This window comes from Procambarus clarkii, chromosome 43, assembly GCF_040958095.1.
Source record: "Procambarus clarkii isolate CNS0578487 chromosome 43, FALCON_Pclarkii_2.0, whole genome shotgun sequence".
In the NCBI taxonomy this organism is placed as follows: Eukaryota; Metazoa; Arthropoda; class Malacostraca; order Decapoda; family Cambaridae; genus Procambarus; species Procambarus clarkii.
In genome coordinates, this window is record NC_091192.1 from 29,556,618 (window position 1) to 29,579,016 (window position 22,399).

At 46.9% G+C, this 22,399-nt stretch overlaps 2 protein-coding genes across 2 annotated transcripts in view; one reads left to right on the forward strand and one right to left on the reverse strand.

The window, feature by feature from the left end:
• The first annotated feature begins 1,421 nt into the window (after positions 1-1,421).
• LOC123750367 (uncharacterized) lies at positions 1,422-1,970 on the forward strand. Its single transcript, XM_045732480.2, has one exon. The coding sequence runs from the start codon at positions 1,422-1,424 to the stop codon at positions 1,968-1,970; it is 549 nt and encodes a 182-aa protein (XP_045588436.2).
• A 10,382-nt stretch (positions 1,971-12,352) lies between these two features.
• The window catches only part of LOC123755659 (streptococcal hemagglutinin-like), a 45,125-nt gene continuing 35,078 nt past the window's right edge, over positions 12,353-22,399 (reverse strand). Inside the window, exon 3 of the mRNA XM_069299915.1 lies at positions 12,353-13,426. Coding sequence (XP_069156016.1) covers positions 12,353-13,426 — 1,074 coding nt within the window. The remainder of the gene's footprint in view (positions 13,427-22,399) is intronic.

A 22,399-nucleotide genomic window follows, 5' to 3' on the forward strand; every position in this document is an offset into this window, starting at 1 on the left:
TTCTCTTGTGCCTGATGGAGGCGATTGTCGATATAAGTGCACACAATTAGATGAGCTGGAGTGCACTATTACGAGCACAATTCACAATTACGAGCCCAGTGGGCAAAATATGATCCAGTAACATTTAGTCAACGTTGGATCGAGTTTCTCAACATTTAAGAACTGTTAGATTAATGTTTTTTAACGTCTAAACATTGCTATATTGATCATATAAATGGTAGGTTAACGTTTTCAATGTTTAATCAACGTTAGATTAGCGTTTTCAACGTTTAATCAATGCTGGATTAACGTTCTTAACTTTTTATTAACGTTGAACTAAAGTTTTTAACGTTTAATAGAGTTTCGAATGCTTATTCATTTGTCAGTGGATTGTGATTGTGTCCTACAATGTCTCCCATAAGAAAATGCTTCACTAATTGCTATTGTTTTTAACATTCAAAGAACTCTAATAATGTTCCCACAACATTAATTACATTCCCACAACATTAGTAACGTTCCTAAAGCAATGATAATGTTCTCACAACATTAGTAACATTCCCACAACATTAATTACATTCCCACAACATTAGTAACGTTCCTACAGCAATGATAATGTTCCCACAACATTAGTAACATTCCCACAACATTAGTAACGTTCCTAAAGCAATGATAATGTTCTCACAACATTAGTAACATTCCCAAAACATTAAGAACGTTTAGCAAATCTTTTGGAGCAATGCAGTGACTCGAATCAGAGTTGGGTACTCACAGCTGAACACCTTACCCCCCCCCCCCCCTAGTACCACAACATGATATAAGTTATACAAGACATGATATAAGTTATACAAGACATGATTTAAGTTATACAAGACATGATATATGTTATACACCTGTGGGATTCCACTGAATCTCACAGGTGTACGGCTGGTATAGTCTCCAGGTCGATGGTTTGAGTTACCTCATTGCTCCATTATATTTTTTTTATTGATATATATCATATTAGTGTGATTTCTTTTGTATTAATAACGTTCCTACCCCATTAGTAACGTTCCCACAACGTTATGTGGGAATGTTGTGGTTACATCAACATCAGTTCCAAAAGGTTTTTTCTGGTCTCCAGCTTGTATGCAACCCGGGAGACTGTCACGGTGAGTGAGGAGACCGTCATTGTGACTGGGGTAGAGACTATCACTGTGGCTGCGGAGACCATCACGGTGACTGCGGAGACATCACGATGGCTGCGGAGACCATCACGGTGACTGCGGAGACCATCACGGTGACTGCGGAGACCATCACGGTGGCTGCAGGGAGACCGTCACGGTGGCTGCGACCATTGTGGTGACTGCGGAGACCATCACAATGGCTGTGGAGACCATCACGGTGACTGCGGAGACCATCACGGTGGCTGCAGAGACCATCACGGTGACTGCGGAGACATCACGATGGCTGCGGAGACCATCACGGTGACTGCGGAGACCATCACGGTGGCTGCGGAGACCATCACGGTGACTGCGGAGACCATCACGGTGACTGCGGAGACCATCACGGTGGCTGCGGAGACCATCACGGTGGCTGCGGAGACCATCACGGTGGCTGCAGAGACCATCACGGTGGCTGCGGAGACCATCACGGTGACTGCGGAGATCATCACGGTGACTGCGGAGACCATCACGGTGGCTGCGGAGACCATCACGGTGACTGCGGAGACCATCACGGTGACTGCGGAGACCATCACGGTGACTGCGGAGACCATCATGGTGACTGAGGAGACCATCACGGTGGCTGCGGAGACCATCACGGTGACTGCGGAGACCATCACGGTGGCTGCGGAGACCATCACGGTGGCTGCGGAGACCATCACGGTGGCTGCGGAGACCATCACGGTGACTGCGGAGACCATCACGGTGACTGCGGAGACCATCACGGTGGCTGCGGAGACCATCACGGTTACTGCGGAGACCATCACGGTGGCTGCGGAGACATCACGGTAGTCGGGGAAGCAACAACACGCCACCTGGGGGCAAGAGCCACAAGCTCGACGGGAAGCAAATTACCACGTAACGCAAATTACAATACATCAAGTGTGACAAATAAATACATCTCTCTGATATTTTTTTTTAGTTCGCATCATACATCATTCAGTGCAACTAGTTGTTCATCATGTTGAAGAGATGCAATATATTTCTCACTGAAAGTGTTTGTATATATGTAACTGGCTCTCTCTCCTCCTCCTTCCCTCTCCTGTCTCTTTTACAGTCTCTCCAGAAGCCGATAATTCTTAAAGGCTGGCATTGAGACCGATCTCATGCTCTAAGGTGAAGAGGTCTTCACCTTAGAGCAAGGAGAAATCCCAGAGATAAGAGAGGGAGTAGCTAACCAGGAACCACTGGAAGAGTTTGAGATTACCAGCGGGGAAGTAAGGAAGTGTTTACTAGAGTTGGATGTGACAAAGGCTATAGGCCCAGATGGAATCTCCCCTTGGATATTAAAGGAAGTAGCAGAAGAACTGTGCCTCCCACTCTCCATAGTGTATAACAAATCACTGGCAACAGGGGAACTGCCAGAAATTTGGAAAGCAGCTAACGTAGTCCCGATATACAAGAAAGGGGATAGACAGGAGGCACTGAATTACAGGCCAGTGTTCCAAACCTGCATACCATGCAAGCAACATGGATTCAGGGATGGCAGGTCCTGCCTCACAGGGTTACTTGAATTCTACGACCAGGCAACAAAAATAAGGCTAGAAAGAGAAGGGTGGGCAGACTGCATATTTTTGGATTGTCAGAAAGTCTTTGATACAATACCACACAAGAGGCTAGTGAAAAAGCTGGAGATGCAGGCTGGAGTGAAAGGGAAGGTACTCCGTTGGATACAGGAATACCTAAGCAACAGGAGACAACGAGTCAGTGTGAGGGGTGAGGTCTCAGATTGGCGAGACGTTACGAGTGGAGTCCCGCAGGGGTCAGTCCTTGGACCTATACTGTTTCTGATATATGTAAATGATCTCCCAGAGGGTATAGAATCGTTTCTCTCAATGTTTGTCGATGATGCAAAAATTATGAGGAGGATTGAAACTGAGGACGATAGTAGGAGGCTACAAGATGACCTAGATAGACTGAGTGAATGATCCAACAAATGGCTGTTGAAGTTCAACCCGAGTAAATGCAAAGTAATGAAACTAGGCAGTGGAAATAGGAGGCCAGACACAGGATACAGAATAGGAGATGAAGTACTTAATGAAACGAACAGAGAGAAAGATCTAGGAGTTGATATCACACCAAACCTGTCTCCTGAAGCCCACATTAAATGAATAACGTCTGCGGCATATGCGAGGCTGGCTAACATCAGAACAGCGTTCAGGAACCTGTGTAAGGAATCATTCAGAATCTTGTATACCACATATGTAAGACCAATCCTGGAGTATGCGGTCCCAGCATGGAGCCCGTACCTTGTCAAGCACAAAACGAAGCTGGAAAAAGTCCAAAGGTATGCCACTAGACTAGTCCCAGAACTAAGAGGCATGAGTTACGAGGAAAGGCTGCGGGAAATGCACCTTACGACACTGGAAGACAGAAGAGTAAGGGGAGACATGATCACAACCTACAAAATCCTCAGAGGAATCGACCGGGTAAACAAGGATAAACTATTCAACACTGGTGGGACGCGAACAAGGGGACACAGGTGGAAACTGAGTACCCACATGAGCCACAGAGACGTTAGAAGAAACTTTTTCAGTGCCAGAGTAGTTAACGGATGGAATGCATTAGGCAGTGATGTGGTGGAGGCTGACTTCATACACAGTTTTAAATGTAGATATGATAGAGCCCAGTAGGCTCAGGAATCTGTACACCAGTTGATTGACAGTTGAGAGGCGGGATCAAAGAGCCAAAGCTCAACCCCCGCAAGCACAAATAGGTGAGTACACACACACACACTCACACACCTAATACCCCTATTACGGTTGAGAGGCGGGACCAAAGAGCCAGAGCTCAACCCCCGCAAGCACAATTAGGTGAGTATTAATATCCCTATTATTCATTTGGGAGGTGAAATTCTTCAAAAGTCAGAGAAAGAAAAAGACTTGGGGTTGATATCACCCAAGACCTATCGCCAGACCTGTCTCCTGCAGCACACATCAAAAGGATAACATCAGCGGCATATGCCAGGCTGGCCAACATACGAACGGCATTCAGAAACTTGTGTAAGGAATCATTCAGAACTTTGTATACCACATATGTCAGGCCAATCCTGGAGTATGCAGCCCCAGCATGGAGTCCATATCTAGTCAAGGATAAGACTAAACTGGAAAAGGTTTAAAGGTTTGCCACCAGACTAGTACCCGAGCTGAGAGCTATGAGCTACGAGGAGAGACTACGGGAATTAAACCTCACGTCACTGGGAGACAGAAGAGTTAGGGAGGACATGATCACAACATTCAAGGGAATTGATAGGGTAGATAAAGACAGGCTATTTAACACAAGGGGCACACGCACTAGGGGATACAGGTGGAAACTGAGTGCCCAAATGAGCCACAGAGATATTAGAAAGAACTTTTTTAGTGTCTGAGTGGTTGACAAATGGAATGCATTAGGAAGTGATGTGGTGGAGGCTGACTCCATACACAGTTTCAAGTGTAGATATGATAGAGCCCAATAGGCTCAGGAACCTGTACACCTGTTGATTGACGGTTGAGAGGCGGGACCAAAGAGCCAGAGCTCAACCCCCGCAAACACAACTAGGTGAGTACAACTAGGTGAGTACGTACACACACACACACACACACACACACACACACACACACACACACACACACACACACACGCAAGACCAAAGAGCCAGAGCTCAACCCCCGCAAGCACAATTAGGTGAGTACACACACACACACATTCATCTTGATCAATTATACTGTTATTCCCAGATACAAAGAGCTCTGTGGATGCATTGTAGTGGACAGGTGGTAATGGTCATGCTCCGTGCTTCTCCCCCCCGCCACACTCCTTTACATCACACACACCTGAAGTCAACCAATTAAAATTCCCCTCACATGTTGGCTGCCTCCGCTAACACCGCGCAGAACGCCGTAACAGATCAAATAATCTTAACGCTTCGTGAAAACCCCGCCCCACAACATCTGAAATTTCCAAATTTGGTGGCATCCATCTTCATTACACACCTGCGTGAGTGAGACATTTTCCAATTTGACAATTGAAATAGATTTAGTGTGATTTAGATTAAGAGAGACGGAACGTATTACTCTTATTGGCGGATTACACACTCGGTCTCTTTGATGCAGGGATGTCTGGTCCTCTGAGCCGGGATTTATGAAGCACTTACGTGTTTTGTTGCGAGATCTGGACATCTTACGTGTTCTCTTGCGAGACCTGGACAGCTTACGTGTTCTCTTACGAGATCTGGACATCTTACGTGTCCACTTGCGAGACCTGGACATCTTACGTGTCCACTTACGAGACCTGGACATCTTACCTGTCCACTTACGAGACCTGTACATCTTACCTGTCCACTTACGAGACCTGTACATCTTACCTGTCCACTTACGAGACCTGGACATCTTACCTGTCCACTTACGAGACCTGGACATCTTACCTGTCCACTTACGAGACCTGTACATCTTACCTGTCCACTTACGAGACCTGGACATTTTACCTGTCCACTTACGAGACCTGGACATCTTACCTGTCCACTTACGAGACCTGGACATCTTACCTGTCCACTTACGAGACCTGTACATCTTACCTGTCCACTTACGAGACCTGGACATCTTACCTGTCCACTTACGAGACCTGGACATCTTACCTGTCCACTTACGAGACCTGGACATCTTACCTGTCCACTTACGAGACCTGGACATCTTACCTGTCCACTTACGAGACCTGGACATCTTACCTGTCCACTTACGAGACCTGGACATCTTACCTGTCCACTTACGAGATCTGGACATCTTACCTGTCCACTTACGAGATCTGGACATCTTACCTGTCCACTTACGAGATCTGGACATCTTACTAGTGGACACGTAAAAAGTCAATACCCTCAATACAGGTAAAAAGAAAGACACGACAATGGGAAACATGATAAAAGTTACGGGCAGATCCGATCATTGTTGCAAGTCAAACACTTCTCTGAATTCCTCCGAAGTGGGACTCGTGCCCAAGACGCAACAGGCATTCCCCCTCTGAATCGCGACACTGAGGCGCTGGAACAAGAAACTTTTCGCTCTCTGGTCTTTTGTAGAGCCGATCAATTTGTCTCCCAATTCCTTCAGGAACTTCAATGCACATTTTCCCAGACCTCTGTATTTAATGGTTATATATATATATATATATATATATATATATATATATATATATATATATATATATATATATATATATATATATATATATATATATATATATATATATATATATATATATATATATATATATGCAATTGACGATCACAAAACACTGATCATTTTATGCGGAAAATCCACAGAGAAATATGAAATGAGGTGAACGTTTCGGCTTTGTTAAAGCCTTTGTCAACACCAGACTGACTAGTCAGTCTGGTGTTGACAAAGGCTTTAACAAAGCCGAAACGTTCACCTCATTTCATATTTCTCTGTGGATTTTCCGCATATATATATATATATATATATATATATATATATATATATATATATATATATATATAAATATATATATATATATATATATATATATATATATATATATATATATATATATATATATATATATATATACTAATTTCAGTTAAAGCTAATGTAGAAATATGACCCAAACTATCCTAACCTACCTAACCTAACCTAACCTAGTACACTAACCTCTCCTCCTGTTTAGATAATACTTTATGTGACTATGTCGACCATAATACATATATATATATTGACGTAATGGACAATTAGATAGTAAAATTTGGTACTATTATATTTATAAAGCCCGAAAAAATATATAGCTAAAAGCTAAACCTAAATATTCCTAGGCCTGGTATAGCGCATATATGTACTATATTGTACCCTAGATAGCGGGTATTAGGGTTAGGTTAGGTTAGGTTAGGTAAGGTTAGGTTAGGTAAGGTTAGGTTAGGTTAGGATTTATAAGCACCATAAATACAAGACCTTTTCCGGTTTGTCCGAATTCTATAGTACCAAGTTCGACTTTCTAATCATCCCCTCTACGTCAATATATGTACGGTGGCACACATCGTTACTACATATACTACCTTAACAGGAGGATGAGCTGTGTACACATGTATCGTGTGACGTAGTTACCTTATACTCCCGTTACCTTATACTCTTAGTCACCGTATACTCCTATACTCCAGGCACCTCATATACTAGTAAATCTTTATATAATCTCTGGTGAAGGTTCTATCCTGTGTGTGTGAGCAAGGTAGAAGAGAAGTAACGTGTTAATCATTGTAAAAAATAGCCAGCGATAGATGTGCAATAGACTGTAGAGGAGGAGGGTGGTCGACCCCCCTTCAGGTGCAATTGACTATAGAGGAGGAGGGTGGTCGACCCCCCTTCAGGTGCAATAGACTATAGAGGAGGAGGGTGGTCGACCCCCCTTCAGGTGCAATTGACTATAGAGGAGGAGGGTGGTCGACCCCCCTTCAGGTGCAATAGACTATAGAGGAGGAGGGTGGTCGACCCCCCTTCAGGTGCAATAGACTATAGAGGAGGAGGGTGGTCGACCCCCCTTCAGGTGCAATGACTATAGAGGAGGAGGGTGGTCGACCCCCCTTCAGGTGGCAATAGACTATAGAGGAGGAGGGTGGTCGACCCCCCTTCAGGTGCAATAGACTATAGAGGAGGAGGGTGGTCGACCCCCCTTCAGGTGCAATAGACTATAGAGGAGGAGGGTGGTCGACCCCCCTTCAGGTGCAATAGACTATAGAGGAGGAGGGTGGTCGACCCCCCTTCAGGTGCAATAGACTATAGAGGAGGAGGGGTCGACCCCCCTCAGGTGCAATAGACTATAGAGGAGGAGGGTGGTCGACCCCCCTTCAGGTGCAATAGACTATAGAGGAGGAGGGTGGTCGACCCCCCTTCAGGTGCAATAGACTATAGAGGAGGAGGGTGGTCGACCCCCCTTCAGGTGCAATAGACTATAGAGGAGGAGGGTGGTCGACCCCCCTTCAGGTGCAATAGACTATAGAGGAGGAGGGTGGTCGACCCCCCTTCAGGTGCAATAGACTATAGAGGAGGAGGGTGGTCGACCCCCCTTCAGGTGCAATAGACTATAGAGGAGGAGGGTGGTCGACCCCCCTTCAGGTGCAATAGACTATAGAGGAGGAGGGTGGTCGACCCCCCTTCAGGTGCAATAGACTATAGAGGAGGGAGGGTGGTCGACCCCCCTTCAGGTGCAATAGACTATAGAGGAGGAGGGTGGTCGACCCCCCTTCAGGTGCAATAGACTATAGAGGAGGAGGGTGGTCGACCCCCCTTCAGGTGCAATAGACTATAGAGGAGGAGGGTGGTCGACCCCCCTTCAGGTGCAATAGACCTATAGAGGAGGAGGGTGGTCGACCCCCCTTCAGGTGCAATAGACTATAGAGGAGGAGGGTGGTCGACCCCCCTTCAGGTGCAATAGACTATAGAGGAGGAGGGTGGTCGACCCCCCTTCAGGTGCAATAGACTATAGAGGAGGAGGGTGGTCGACCCCCCTTCAGGTGCAATAGACTATAGAGGAGGAGGGTGGTCGAAAAAAAAAACACCCCCTTCAGGTGCAATAGACTATAGAGGAGGAGGGTGGTCGACCCCCCTTCAGGTGCAATAGACTATAGAGGAGGAGGGTGGTCGACCCCCCTTCAGGTGCAATAGACTATAGAGGAGGAGGGTGGTCGACCCCCCTTCAGGTGCAATAGACTATAGAGGAGGAGGGTGGTCGACCCCCCTTCAGGTGCAATAGACTATAGAGGAGGAGGGTGGTCGACCCCCCTTCAGGTGCAATAGACTATAGAGGAGGAGGGTGGTCGACCCCCCTTCAGGTGCAATAGACTATAGAGGAGGAGGGTGGTCGACCCCCCTTCAGGTGCAATAGACTATAGAGGAGGAGGGTGGTCGACCCCCCTTCAGGTGCAATAGACTATAGAGGAGGAGGGTGGTCGACCCCCCTTCAGGTGCAATAGACTATAGAGGAGGAGGGTGGTCGACCCCCCTTCAGGTGCAATAGACTATAGAGGAGGAGGGTGGTCGACCCCCCTTCAGGTGCAATAGACTATAGAGGAGGAGGGTGGTCGACCCCCCTTCAGGTGCAATAGACTATAGAGGAGGAGGGTGGTCGACCCCCCTTCAGGTGCAATAGACTATAGAGGAGGAGGGTGGTCGACCCCCCTTCAGGTGCAATAGACTATAGAGGAGGAGGGTGGTCGACCCCCCTTCAGGTGCAATAGACTATAGAGGAGGAGGGTGGTCGACCCCCCTTCAGGTGCAATAGACTATAGAGGAGGAGGGTGGTCGACCCCCCTTCAGGTGCAATAGACTATAGAGGAGGAGGGTGGTCGACCCCCCTTCAGGTGCAATAGACTATAGAGGAGGAGGGTGGTCGACCCCCCTTCAGGTGCAATAGACTATAGAGGAGGAGGGTGGTCGACCCCCCTTCAGGTGCAATAGACTATAGAGGAGGAGGGTGGTCGACCCCCCTTCAGGTGCAATAGACTATAGAGGAGGAGGGTGGTCGACCCCCCTTCAGGTGCAATAGACTATAGAGGAGGAGGGTGGTCGACCCCCCTTCAGGTGCAATAGACTATAGAGGAGGAGGGTGGTCGACCCCCCTTCAGGTGCAATAGACTATAGAGGAGGAGGGTGGTCGACCCCCCTTCAGGTGCAATAGACTATAGAGGAGGAGGGTGGTCGACCCCCCTTCAGGTGCAATAGACTATAGAGGAGGAGGGTGGTCGACCCCCCTTCAGGTGCAATAGACTATAGAGGAGGAGGGTGGTCGACCCCCCTTCAGGTGCAATAGACTATAGAGGAGGAGGGTGGTCGACCCCCCTTCAGGTGCAATAGACTATAGAGGAGGAGGGTGGTCGACCCCCCTTCAGGTGCAATAGACTATAGAGGAGGAGGGTGGTCGACCCCCCTTCAGGTGCAATAGACTATAGAGGAGGAGGGTGGTCGACCCCCCTTCAGGTGCAATAGACTATAGAGGAGGAGGGTGGTCGACCCCCCTTCAGGTGCAATAGACTATAGAGGAGGAGGGTGGTCGACCCCCCTTCAGGTGCAATAGACTATAGAGGAGGAGGGTGGTCGACCCCCCTTCAGGTGCAATAGACTATAGAGGAGGAGGGTGGTCGACCCCCCTTCAGGTGCAATAGACTATAGAGGAGGAGGGTGGTCGACCCCCCTTCAGGTGCAATAGACTATAGAGGAGGAGGGTGGTCGACCCCCCTTCAGGTGCAATAGACTATAGAGGAGGAGGGTGGTCGACCCCCCTTCAGGTGCAATAGACTATAGAGGAGGAGGGTGGTCGACCCCCCTTCAGGTGCAATAGACTATAGAGGAGGAGGGTGGTCGACCCCCCTTCAGGTGCAATAGACTATAGAGGAGGAGGGTGGTCGACCCCCCTTCAGGTGCAATAGACTATAGAGGAGGAGGGTGGTCGACCCCCCTTCAGGTGCAATAGACTATAGAGGAGGAGGGTGGTCGACCCCCCTTCAGGTGCAATAGACTATAGAGGAGGAGGGTGGTCGACCCCCCTTCAGGTGCAATAGACTATAGAGGAGGAGGTGGTCGACCCCCCTTCAGGTGCAATAGACTATAGAGGAGGAGGGTGGTCGACCCCCCTTCAGGTGCAATAGACTATAGAGGAGGAGGGTGGTCGACCCCCCTTCAGGTGCAATAGACTATAGAGGAGGAGGGTGGTCGACCCCCCTTCAGGTGCAATAGACTATAGAGGAGGAGGGTGGTCGACCCCCCTTCAGGTGCAATAGGACTATAGAGGAGGAGGGTGGTCGACCCCCCTTCAGGTGCAATAGACTATAGAGGAGGAGGGTGGTCGACCCCCCTTCAGGTGCAATAGGACTATAGAGGAGGAGGGTGGTCGACCCCCCTTTAGGTGCAATAGACTATAGAGGAGGAGGGTGGTCGACCCCCCTTCAGGTGCAATAGACTATAGAGGAGGAGGGTGGTCGACCCCCCTTCAGGTGCAATAGACTATAGAGGAGGAGGGTGGTCGAACCCCCCTTCAGGTGCAATAGACTATAGAGGAGGAGGGTGGTCGACCCCCCTTCAGGTGCAATAGACTATAGAGGAGGAGGGTGGTCGACCCCCCTTCAGGTGCAATAGACTATAGAGGAGGAGGGTGGTCGACCCCCCTTCAGGTGCAATAGACTATAGAGGAGGAGGGTGGTCGACCCCCCCTTCAGGTGCAATAGACTATAGAGGAGGAGGGTGGTCGACCCCCCTTCAGGTGCAATAGACTATAGAGGAGGAGGGTGGTCGACCCCCCTTCAGGTGCAATAGACTATAGAGGAGGAGGGTGGTCGACCCCCCTTCAGGTGCAATAGACTATAGAGGAGGAGGGTGGTCGACCCCCCTTCAGGTGCAATAGACTATAGAGGAGGAGGGTGGTCGACCCCCCTTCAGGTGCAATAGACTATAGAGGAGGAGGGTGGTCGACCCCCCTTCAGGTGCAATAGACTATAGAGGAGGAGGGTGGTCGACCCCCCCTTCAGGTGCAATAGACTATAGAGGAGGAGGGTGGTCGACCCCCCTTCAGGTGCAATAGACTATAGAGGAGGAGGGTGGTCGACCCCCCTTCAGGTGCAATAGACTATAGAGGAGGAGGGTGGTCGACCCCCCTTCAGGTGCAATAGACTATAGAGGAGGAGGGTGGTCGACCCCCCTTCAGGTGCAATAGACTATAGAGGAGGAGGGTGGTCGACCCCCCTTCAGGTGCAATAGACTATAGAGGAGGAGGGTGGTCGACCCCCCTTCAGGTGCAATAGACTATAGAGGAGGAGGGTGGTCGACCCCCCTTCAGGTGCAATAGACTATAGAGGAGGAGGGTGGTCGACCCCCCTTCAGGTGCAATAGACTATAGAGGAGGAGGGTGGTCGACCCCCCTTCAGGTGCAATAGACTATAGAGGAGGAGGGTGGTCGACCCCCCTTCAGGTGCAATAGACTATAGAGGAGGAGGGTGGTCGACCCCCCTTCAGGTGCAATAGACTATAGAGGAGGAGGGTGGTCGACCCCCCTTCAGGTGCAATAGACTATAGAGGAGGCTGTAAGCTGGACGACGCCATCTTACAGCAACAGTCCGTCAACTTGAGTGTCTTGCAATTCTTCTTCCTCAGACGATGAAGGGAAAGTTACCTTGATTGTTACCTTGTTTGTTGCCTTGATTGTTACTTGGATTGTTGCCTTGATTGATTTGGAATGGATTGATTGTTTGAATGGATTTGATTGATTGTTTTCTTGTTTGCTGCCTTGATTGTTACCTGGATTGTTGCCTTGATTGTTACCTTGAGTGTTACCTTGACTGTTGCCTTGATTGTTACCTTGATTGTTACCTTGACTGTTGCCTTGATTGTTACCTTGATTGTTACCTTGACTGTTGCCTTGATTGTTACCTTGAGTGTTATCTTGACTGTTGCCTTGATTGTTACCTTGATTGTTACCTTGACTGTTGCCTTGATTGTTACCTTGATTGTTACCTTGACTGTTGCCTTGATTGTTACCTTGATTGTTACCTTGACTGTTGCCTTGATTGTTACCTTGAGTGTTATCTTGACTGTTGCCTTGATTGTTACCTTGATTGTTACCTTGACTGTTGCCTTGATTGTTACCTTGATTGTTACCTTGACTGTTGCCTTGATTGTTACCTTAATTGTTACCTTGACTGTTGCCTTGATTGTTACCTTGATTGTTACCTTGACTGTTGCCTTGATTGTTACCTTGAGTGTTATCTTGACTGTTGCCTTGATTGTTACCTTGACTGATGCCTTGATTGTTACCTTGATTGTTACCTTGATTGTTACCTTGATTGTTACCTTGACTGATGCCTTGATTGTTACCTTGATTGTTACCTTGATTGTTACCTTGATTGTTACCTTGACTGATGCCTTGATTGTTACCTTGATTGTTACCTTGATTGTTACCTTGATTGTTACCTGGATTGTTACCTTGATTGTTACCTGGATTGTTACCTTGATTGTTACGTTGATTGTTACCTTGACTGATGCCTTGATTGTTACCTTGATTGTTACCTTGATTGTTACCTTGATTGTTACCTGGATTGTTACCTTGATTGTTACCTTGATTGTTACCTTGATTGTTACCTTGATTGTTACCTTGATTGTTACCTTGATTGTTACGTTGATTGTTACCTTGACTGATGCCTTGATTGTTACCTTGATTGTTACCTGGATTGTTACCTTGATTGTTACCTGGATTGTTACCTGGATTGTTACCTTGACACCCTTGAAGGAACCAGAAATAATAATGGGTCGCTTCTACGTCCTCTTCACTTGTGTGTGTGTGTGAACTTTGATATTAGAATTTTGAATTTGAACTTTTAATTGTCCGTCGGTTAGAAACATGGTGACATTACTTGCTGAACTTCTCGGGTGTTCACTGTTCACCAGTCTCGGTCACACTTCAATTGGGTCGTTAGGAATTAAATGACAATATTTAATAGTGATATATGTCTGTTTTTTTCCACGTTACCTTGTAAAGATAACTTACAATTTTAGAATTTGTTTAAGCTTTCTTAGACAAATTAGCTTGAGTCTTGTAGGTTGGTATACGCTTTGGGTGAGTTTCAAGTCTCTTCACATGTGTCAGACCTCGAGAGTGGAAGCGGACTAGGTAATTGGAATTCAATTGTTGTGTTTATTAACGTCGATTTAGTACATTTATAGTTTAGTTTACACAAGTTTATAATGAATTATTTACAGAAAGTCATAATAATAACAACATAACATGAATATCTGTCGATGATAATGCAATTTAAAGGACTAATATAATTTATCATTCAGTGAATTTATGCAAAACGATTTTCACACTGTCAGCACTCTCTATCAACGGATACTAGGGCTGCCCCGGGGTCAAAATTCCTCCCAACACACTGTTCATGCAACACAACTCTGGCTACCATAGAACTCAAAATGCTTGTCAGTATAAGCTGTGTCTTTGTAAACAGTTGTTGCTTCAACATTCCAATTATCCAACTAAAGGCTGGGGAGGTCTCTCTCTCCCCCTGCTTTCTCTGCTGAACACTTGTATTATACCATCCTGTATACTTGCTATACTTTTATATATATATATATATATATATATATATATATATATATATATATATATATATATATATATATATATATATATATATATATATATATATATATATCACTCATTCTTAAGTTGTATTTCTTGACAATTAAGTTTATATTTTTTTGGAGAAGTTTGAGTGGCCAGTGACAAAGTGAGTGCCTGAAAATAGACTTGAGTTTTCTGGATGGGAGTCAAATCCCTTCAGACAAGAGGGGCACCATTTGTTTGTGAACTTTGTAAACTTTGTGAACTTTGTCCTCAAGTGTGGGGTGGTGGACGTGGCATTGGGTGCGACGATGAACACCCAAGATTGGTCATGAACATTTCCTCCATTCGCAGTTCAGCTTAACCAAGATTAGCATTTTGAAGGGCTCATAGTTCACATCCATACAGGCTTACACATTCACTGTCCAACCTGTCCTCTTAAAAATAATTTCTCTTTTGGCCGTTTACCTGTATAGCCGAAAGTGGACGTAATTTGAAAATGAAAAAAAAAATAAAATAAATTTTGGATTTTTTTCAACAACAGTAAGTTAAGTGTCCTCTGATAGGTTAGGTGGGCAGGAAATTCTCATAAAGTTTGAAAACGTTATGAAAAACGTTAGTTAAAGTTTCCTCTTCTAACCTTACCGAGTAAGCCGGACGACTCAAACAGAAAACGGAACAGTACGTCACTTTTGTGAGTCGATTTCATTTCAAATTACGTCCAAATTTGGCCATAGCGCGCATACGAGCCAAAAGTGACGTTATTTTTAAGAGGACGGGTTGCTCTGTCACATAACTTTACTTTCGATCACGTATCAAGGTGACCGAATTTACTCATAATGACGTTTGTTCTGACTTTTAGGTCTCTTAAGAGCATCAGAAAAATTGACAAGGGGGCGCCGTGGAGGAACTGACGTGCCTCAGATGCTTTTCAGAATAATTTTACAGGAATCTCTCGACCTAGGCATTATAATTTGCGATCAATATAAAACGAATCCCTGTGAATTTAAGGGAACTTCAGCACATTTTGTAGGATTGAACGTAAGGTTGTATTCTACGCTATAGCTTTCACACATTCCTTGGAAGGCTTCCATAGCAGCTTATTTGCATAATTGCTTAGAAATATACAGATCTAGCAATAACAGGACGTACTTTGTTGACCAGACCACACACTAGAAGGTGAAGAGACGACGACGTTTCGGTCCGTCCTGGACCATTCTCAAGTCGACTTGAGAATGGTCCAGGACGGACCGAAACGTCGTCGTCCCTTCACCTTCTAGTGTGTGGTCTGGTCAACATACTTTAGCCACGTTATTGTGACTCATCGCCTGCATAAGGACGTACTTTTCTGTTAAGCAATGCTCTTAAAAAAAGTAGCATGAGTTACACTTTGTCAAAAACTTTAGGAGCATCAAGAGACAAAGAGAGAAGAGAACTACCTCGTGAGATGCAGTACTGAGTGGCTTCCACCAACACGAAACACAAAACTTTGTTTAGTAACCAAATTTGTATGCAAACTGAAGATCAGAGGCGGCCAGTTAGTCAGCTAGAGAGTCAGTGAGTCTGTTATCAAATTGTTTAATCCTTAGGGCAATAGTTCTGTGAGTTTTCAGAGGGAAAAGAATTCTTGGAGGAATTAAACGATAAATATGAATCACCTGAAGCATCGTCATCCCCTGGGGAAGGCCACCTGCCCCTGGGTGACCCATAGGTACACGTCACGTGGTAAACAAAGCCAGGGAGGGCAGTGGAGTGTGTGAAGACAAGGGGGGAGAAGAGAGTGTATCATTGAACACGTCGGTCATTCACGCCGAAGCTCGTATAAACGAGACCTTAGTCACGGTGAAGCTCTCAGCTTTCGTACCTCTCTCGCTGCTGCTCCTTCCTGGGGGTTGCTGCTCCTTGATGAGGTTGCTTGATGCTGCCCACTAATTCATCATTTCTTCATTGTCAAAATTTGCTACGGCTGTATTAGTCAACTCCCCAGAGTGTAGGTGATAGTAGACAGGCTGCCAGAAAATGCGTTTTCCAGCACCTATTATGTATGTCTGGCTGGGAGACACGCTCCCACCTGCGTCTGGCTGGGAGACACGCTCCCACCTGTGTCTGACTGGGAGACACGCTCCCACCTGTGTCTGGCTGGGAGACACGCTCCCACCTGTGTCTGACTGGGAGACACGCTCCCACCTGTGTCTGGCTGGGAGACACGCTCCCACCTGTGTCTGGCTGGGAGACACGCTCCCACCTGCGTCTGGCTGGGAGACACGCTCCCACCTGTGTCTGGCTGGGAGACACGCTCCCACCTGCGTCTGACTGGGAGACACACTCCCACCTGTGTCTTGCTGGGAGACACGCTCCCACCTGTGTCTGACTGGGAGACACGCTCCCACCTGCGTCTGACCGAGAGACAAGCCGCTGGGGTTATTAAGTGTTCCAACAATTTATACCGTGACCCCCGTGAAGAGTGAGGTGGTGAAGAGCGCATTGCGAAAGTCTTAGACAGGGCATAAATCCTGGGAGGAGGTTGTAATGTCGGCTTCGGGATGGTGGCTACGAGGGGGGGGGGGATGGGGGGTGGGGTGGCTGTTAATGGGAGAAGGGGGGGAAGGAAGGGGTGGGAAGGGGAAATAGGCGGCGAGCAACATCATGGGGGAATGCAACTTGCCGCCCATTCCTCTAAGCGAGTATCCCACTGTGGGCTAATGATGGAACAGATGGCATCTCGAATCTCTATATTGTGACCCGTAAAGATTCTGATAAGATGCAGCTTTCCAGGGGGGGGGGCCTCATGCGCTCAACTGAGTGTTTATGTATATATATATATATATATATATATATATATATATATATATATATATATATATATATATATATATATATATATATATATATATATATATATATATGTATATTATTTTATTGCTACAGTTTACAGCTCTTTGGTGGTTGGGTACGTACCCAGGATACAGCAGATATTTCCTCTCTGGATCGCGACAGTAAGGCGCTGGAACAAGAAACTGGCTGCTCTTGAGTCTTTAGTTTTCCTAATGCGTTACTCACCCACCTACCTCCTTTAGGAACTTTTAAGTGCACATTTACCCCAGGTGCCCAGAGCCTCAGAGCCTATCGGCACGAACCTATAACAACGTTCCAGGTCCCTGTACTTGTATATTTATAGGTAGATAGATAAATAGATAGATAAATAGATAGATAGATACTTCACTTAAGCAACATACCAAAAAGCCTGATCAGCTGTTCCTCACTACCTTGCCAATTAAAGAAGCCATTGTCATACACACTCATGAGCAGTTGAAGGAACGGTCCTTGCAACATTTCAAGTCTTGCAAGGAATACTTGCGTGAAGAAAAAGGGTTCAGTCCCTGAGCCCATTATGTACCTCTGTAACCCTTTCCACTACCGCCCACAAGATGAGTATGGGGTGCATAATAAATGAACTAAACTAACTAACTGAAGGAAAACTTTAACGTTTCAGATGTGTCGGAAGTTTGTGTGGCAGCGGTTGTATTATTTTGTAAATGTCCCAGCTCCAGTTCTGTAAATGTCCCAGCATCAACAGTGTAAATGTCCCAGCTCCAGTTCTGTAAATGTCCCAGCATCAACAGTGTAAATGTCCCAGCATCAACAGTGTAAATGTCCCAGCTCCAGTTCTGTAAATGTCCCAGCATCAACAGTGTAAATGTCCCAGCATCAACAGTGTAAAAGCCCCAGCAGCAGCAGCACTGTATAAATACTAGCCCCTTCCCTTCCTTTCCCAGCACCAACACTGTCGATTATTTTCCAACACATCGACAAATAGGTGTGTGTGTGTGTGTGTGTGTGTGTGTGTGTGTGTGTGTGTGTGTGTGTGTGTGTGTGTGTGTGTGTGTGTGTGTGTGTGTGTGTGTGTGTGTGTGTGTATTCACCTAGTTGTGCTTGCTGGGGTTGAGCTCTGCTCTTTCGGCCCGCCTCTCAACTGTCAATCAATTAACTGGCACTAACTACTATTAACTTATTTTTTCACACACACACACACACACACACACACACACACACACACACACACACACACACACACACACACACACACACACACACACACACACACACACACACACACACACACACAACCAAAAAGCAGCCCGTAACAGCTGTCTAACTCCCAGGTACCTATTTACTGCTAGGTAACAGGGGGCATGAGGTTGAAAGAAACTCTGCCTATTTTCTTTCTCGCTGGCACCGGGAATCTAACCCCCGGTCCGCATGATTACGTGCCCAGCGTGCTGTCCACTCAGCCACCAGCGCCCTGGCTGTATGTGTGCGTGCGTGGGGGGGGGGGGAGAGTAATGAAATAGTTAAGATGTCATTTGTTTTACTGTGCGCTCTCCCGCCGCGTCGTGAAATTGTGTAGTTCATGCTAAACCGCCAATTTATTGTTGGCTCTTATAATGTACCTGGGTGAGGGAGACACGCTCCCACCTGTGGCTGGCTGGGAGACACGCTCCTACCTGTGTCTGGCTGGGAGACACACTCCCACCTGTGTCTGACTGGGAGACACGCTCCCACCTGTGTCTGGCTGGGAGACACGCTCCCACCTGTGTCTGACTGGGAGACACGCTCCCACCTGTGTCTGGCTGGGAGACACGCTCCCACCTGTGTCTGGCTGGGAGACACGCTCCCACCTGTGTCTGGCTGGGAGACACGCTCCCACCTGTGTCTGGCTGGGAGACACGCTCCCACCTGTGTCTGGCTGGGAGACACGCTCCCACCTGTGTCTGGCTGGGAGACACGCTCCCACCTGTGTCTGACTGGGAGACACGCTCCCACCTGTGTCTGGCTGGGAGACACGCTCCCACCTGTGTCTGGCTGGGAGACACGCTCCCACCTGTGTCTGGCTGGGAGACACGCTCCCAGTTGACAGGGTTAGAAATGGGAACAATTATTTACAAAATGTTAAAATGGAACGAGATTGAATCAAGTCGACGAAAGAGTGATTCAAGACAACAAGGAGAGAGTACCTTACCTTACCTTGTGGTTACCTTGCGTTGATTTCTGTGCTCAACGTCCCCGCGGCCCGGTTTCAGACCAGGCCTCCTGGTTGCTGGATTGGTCAGCCAGGCTGTTGGACGCAGCTGCTCGCAGCCTGACGTATGAATCACAGCCTGATTGATCAGGTATCCTTTGGAGGGTGCTTGTCCAGTACTCTCTTGAACACTGTGAGGGGTCGGCCAGTTATGCCCCTTATGTGTAGTGGAAGCGTGTTGAACAGTCTCGGGCCTCTGATGTTGATAGTTCTCTCTTGAACACTGTGAGGGGTCGGCCAGTTATGCCCCTTATGTGTAGTGGAAGCGTGTTGAACAGTCTCGGGCCTCTGATGTTGATAGTTCTCTCTTGAACACTGTGAGGGGTCGGCTAGTTATGCCCCTTATGTGTAGTGGAAGCGTGTTGAACAGTCTCGGGCCTCTGATGTTGATAGAGTTCTCTCTCAGAGTACCTGTTGCACCTCTGCTCTTCAACGGGGGTATTCTGCACATCCTGCCATGCCTCCTGGTCTCATGTGGTGTTATTTCTGTGTGCTGGTTTGGGACCAGCCCCTCCATGGGTAATATTTTACGTGTAAATTATTATGTATCTCCCGCCTGCGCTCTACAGAATACGGATTTAAGCATTTTAATCGGTCCCAATAATTTAGATGTTTTATTGAGTAGATTCTAACAGTAAATGTCAGGTCAGCTCTCCAGGTCAGCAATTTCTCCAGCTTTGAAAGGGGCTGTCATTGTGCAGCAGTACTCCACTCTAGAGAGCACAAGCGTTTTGAAAAGTATCATCATCGGTATAGCATCTCTAGTGTGAAAAGTTCTTGTTATCCAACCTGTCATTTTTCTTGCAGTTGTGACGGATACTTTATTGTGTTCTTTAAAGGTAAGGTCTTCCGACATGAGTACACCCAGATCCTTTACATTGCCTTTTCGTTCTATGTTATGATTTGACTGCGTTTTGTACGTGGTTTCCGTTTTTATATTTTCATTTTTTCCGTAACGCATGAGTTGGAACTTATTTTCATTAAATACCATATTATTTTATGTGGCCCATTGAAATACCTGATCTACATCTGATTGGAGGTTTGCCGTGTCCTCTATGTTGTCTACTCTCATGAAGATCCTAGTGTCTTCTGCAAAGGATGATACAGTGCTATAGGTTGTGTTCTGGTCTATGTCCGATATGAGGATGAGAAAAAGCACTGGAGCATGCACAGTACCCTGGGGGACTGAGCTCTTCACGGTTGATGGGCTGGATTTTATTTTGTTGACTATTACACATTGGGTTCTGTTAGTCAGGAAATTGTAGATCCATCTGCCTATTTTCCCGGTAATTCCTTTTGAACGCATTTTATTTGCAATAACACCATGGTCACATTTATCAAAAGCTTTTGCGAAATCTGTGTAAATTACATCAGCGTTTTGTTTGTCTTCAATAGCATCTAATGCCATATCATAGTGGTCCAGCAACTGCGACAGGCAAGAGCGCCCTGTTCTGAAACCATGTTGTCCGGGGTTATGGAGATGCTGTGATTCCATGTATTTTGTGACCTTAGCACTCTTTCAAAGATTTTTATGATGTGAAGTTAGTGCTATTGGTCTTTAATTTTTGTTGCCTCTGCATTATTTCCTCCTTTATGGAGTGGTGCTATCTCTGCTGTTTTTAGTATGTCAGGGATAACGCCAGTATCTAGGCTCTGTCTCCAAAGAATGTGAAGGGCCTGCGACAGTTTTTTTTTTTTTACAATTCTTGATGAATATGGAGTTCCAAGAACCAGGCCCTGGTGCAGAGTGCATAGGCATACTGTCTACGATTTCTTCAAAATTTAGTAGGGTTTGGGTGACATCTGATACATGATTTGACGTTGATATCACATCCAAGAAGATTTCGTTTGGGTTATCTATCTTCAGTGCATTTAGTGGCTCATTGAAAACAGAGTCGTATGGGAAACACACAGAACTCAACTCTTTTAACCCTGTCGTAGCTCAGTCGATTAAGGTAGTGTCTGGGATGCTCCCAGACGCAAGTTCGAATCCTCGTCACGGCCCTTGTGGATTTGTTCGTATGGGAAAGTTCCATATATCCCCTTGAGTAGGGGCTCCATACCAGATGTATATTTTGTTCTTGATTTTTCATAGGAGAAAAAATATCACCAATTTCGCTCTATTTCACTGATGGTGAAATGAGTCTTGAAGCCTTAGTTCAATTGTTTCTATTTCTCTAGCTAACCTTCTTCGCCGGTCTTGAGATAGGGTGTGGCACGCAAGTTGTTCCGCGATTGGTTTTCTTCACTTATAGAGGGAACGCCGTTCCCGTTCCAATCTTTATCTCTTTCTCTTTTTTTTTTTTGGGGGGGGGGGGGGGGTAGAGTAGAACTCAATTCATTCTTAATGTTAAAGGTAGATAAGATAGAAGATATGAAAGTTACAACCCATCCTCCTGTTTGGATAGTATCTATTGTGAAGGTCGTCAGTAGTCACGAATTTGTGCGTTCGTAGCTTTTAGATAGTAGTATACTGACTAGCCTACTACTGCTGAGGGCCTTTCCTGCAGGGGCCCCTCACCAAGTCCACCAGCCTGCTGTAGGAGCCCTCACCAAGTCCACCAGCCTGCTGTAGGAGCCCTCACCAAGTCCACCAACCTGCTGCAGGAGCCCTCACCAAGTCCACCAGCCTGCTGTAGGAGCCCTCACCAAGTCCACCAACCTGCTGTAGGAGCCCTCACCAAGTCCACCAGCCTGCTGTAGGAGCCCTCACCAAGTCCACCAGCCTGCTGTAGGGGCCCTCACCAAGTCCACCAGCCTGCTGTAGGAGCCCTCACCAAGTCCAACAGCCTGCTGTAGGAGCCCTCACCAAGTCCACCAGCCTGCTGTAGGAGCCCTCACCAAGTCCACCAGCCTGCTGTAGGAGCCCTCACCAAGTCCACCAGCCTGCTGCAGGAGCCCTCACCAAGTCCACCAGCCTGCTGCAGGAGCCCTCACCAAGTCCATCAGCCTGCTGTAGGAGCCCTCACCAAGTCCACCAGCCTGCTGCACGGGCCCCTCACCAAGTCCACCAGCCTGCTGCAGGAGCCCTCACCAAGTCCACCAGCCTGCTGCA

Coding starts and splice junctions, on each gene's coding strand:
- LOC123750367 (XM_045732480.2), top strand. CDS start 1,422: ATGGCTGCGGAGACCATCACGGTGACTGCGGAGACCATCACGGTGGCT.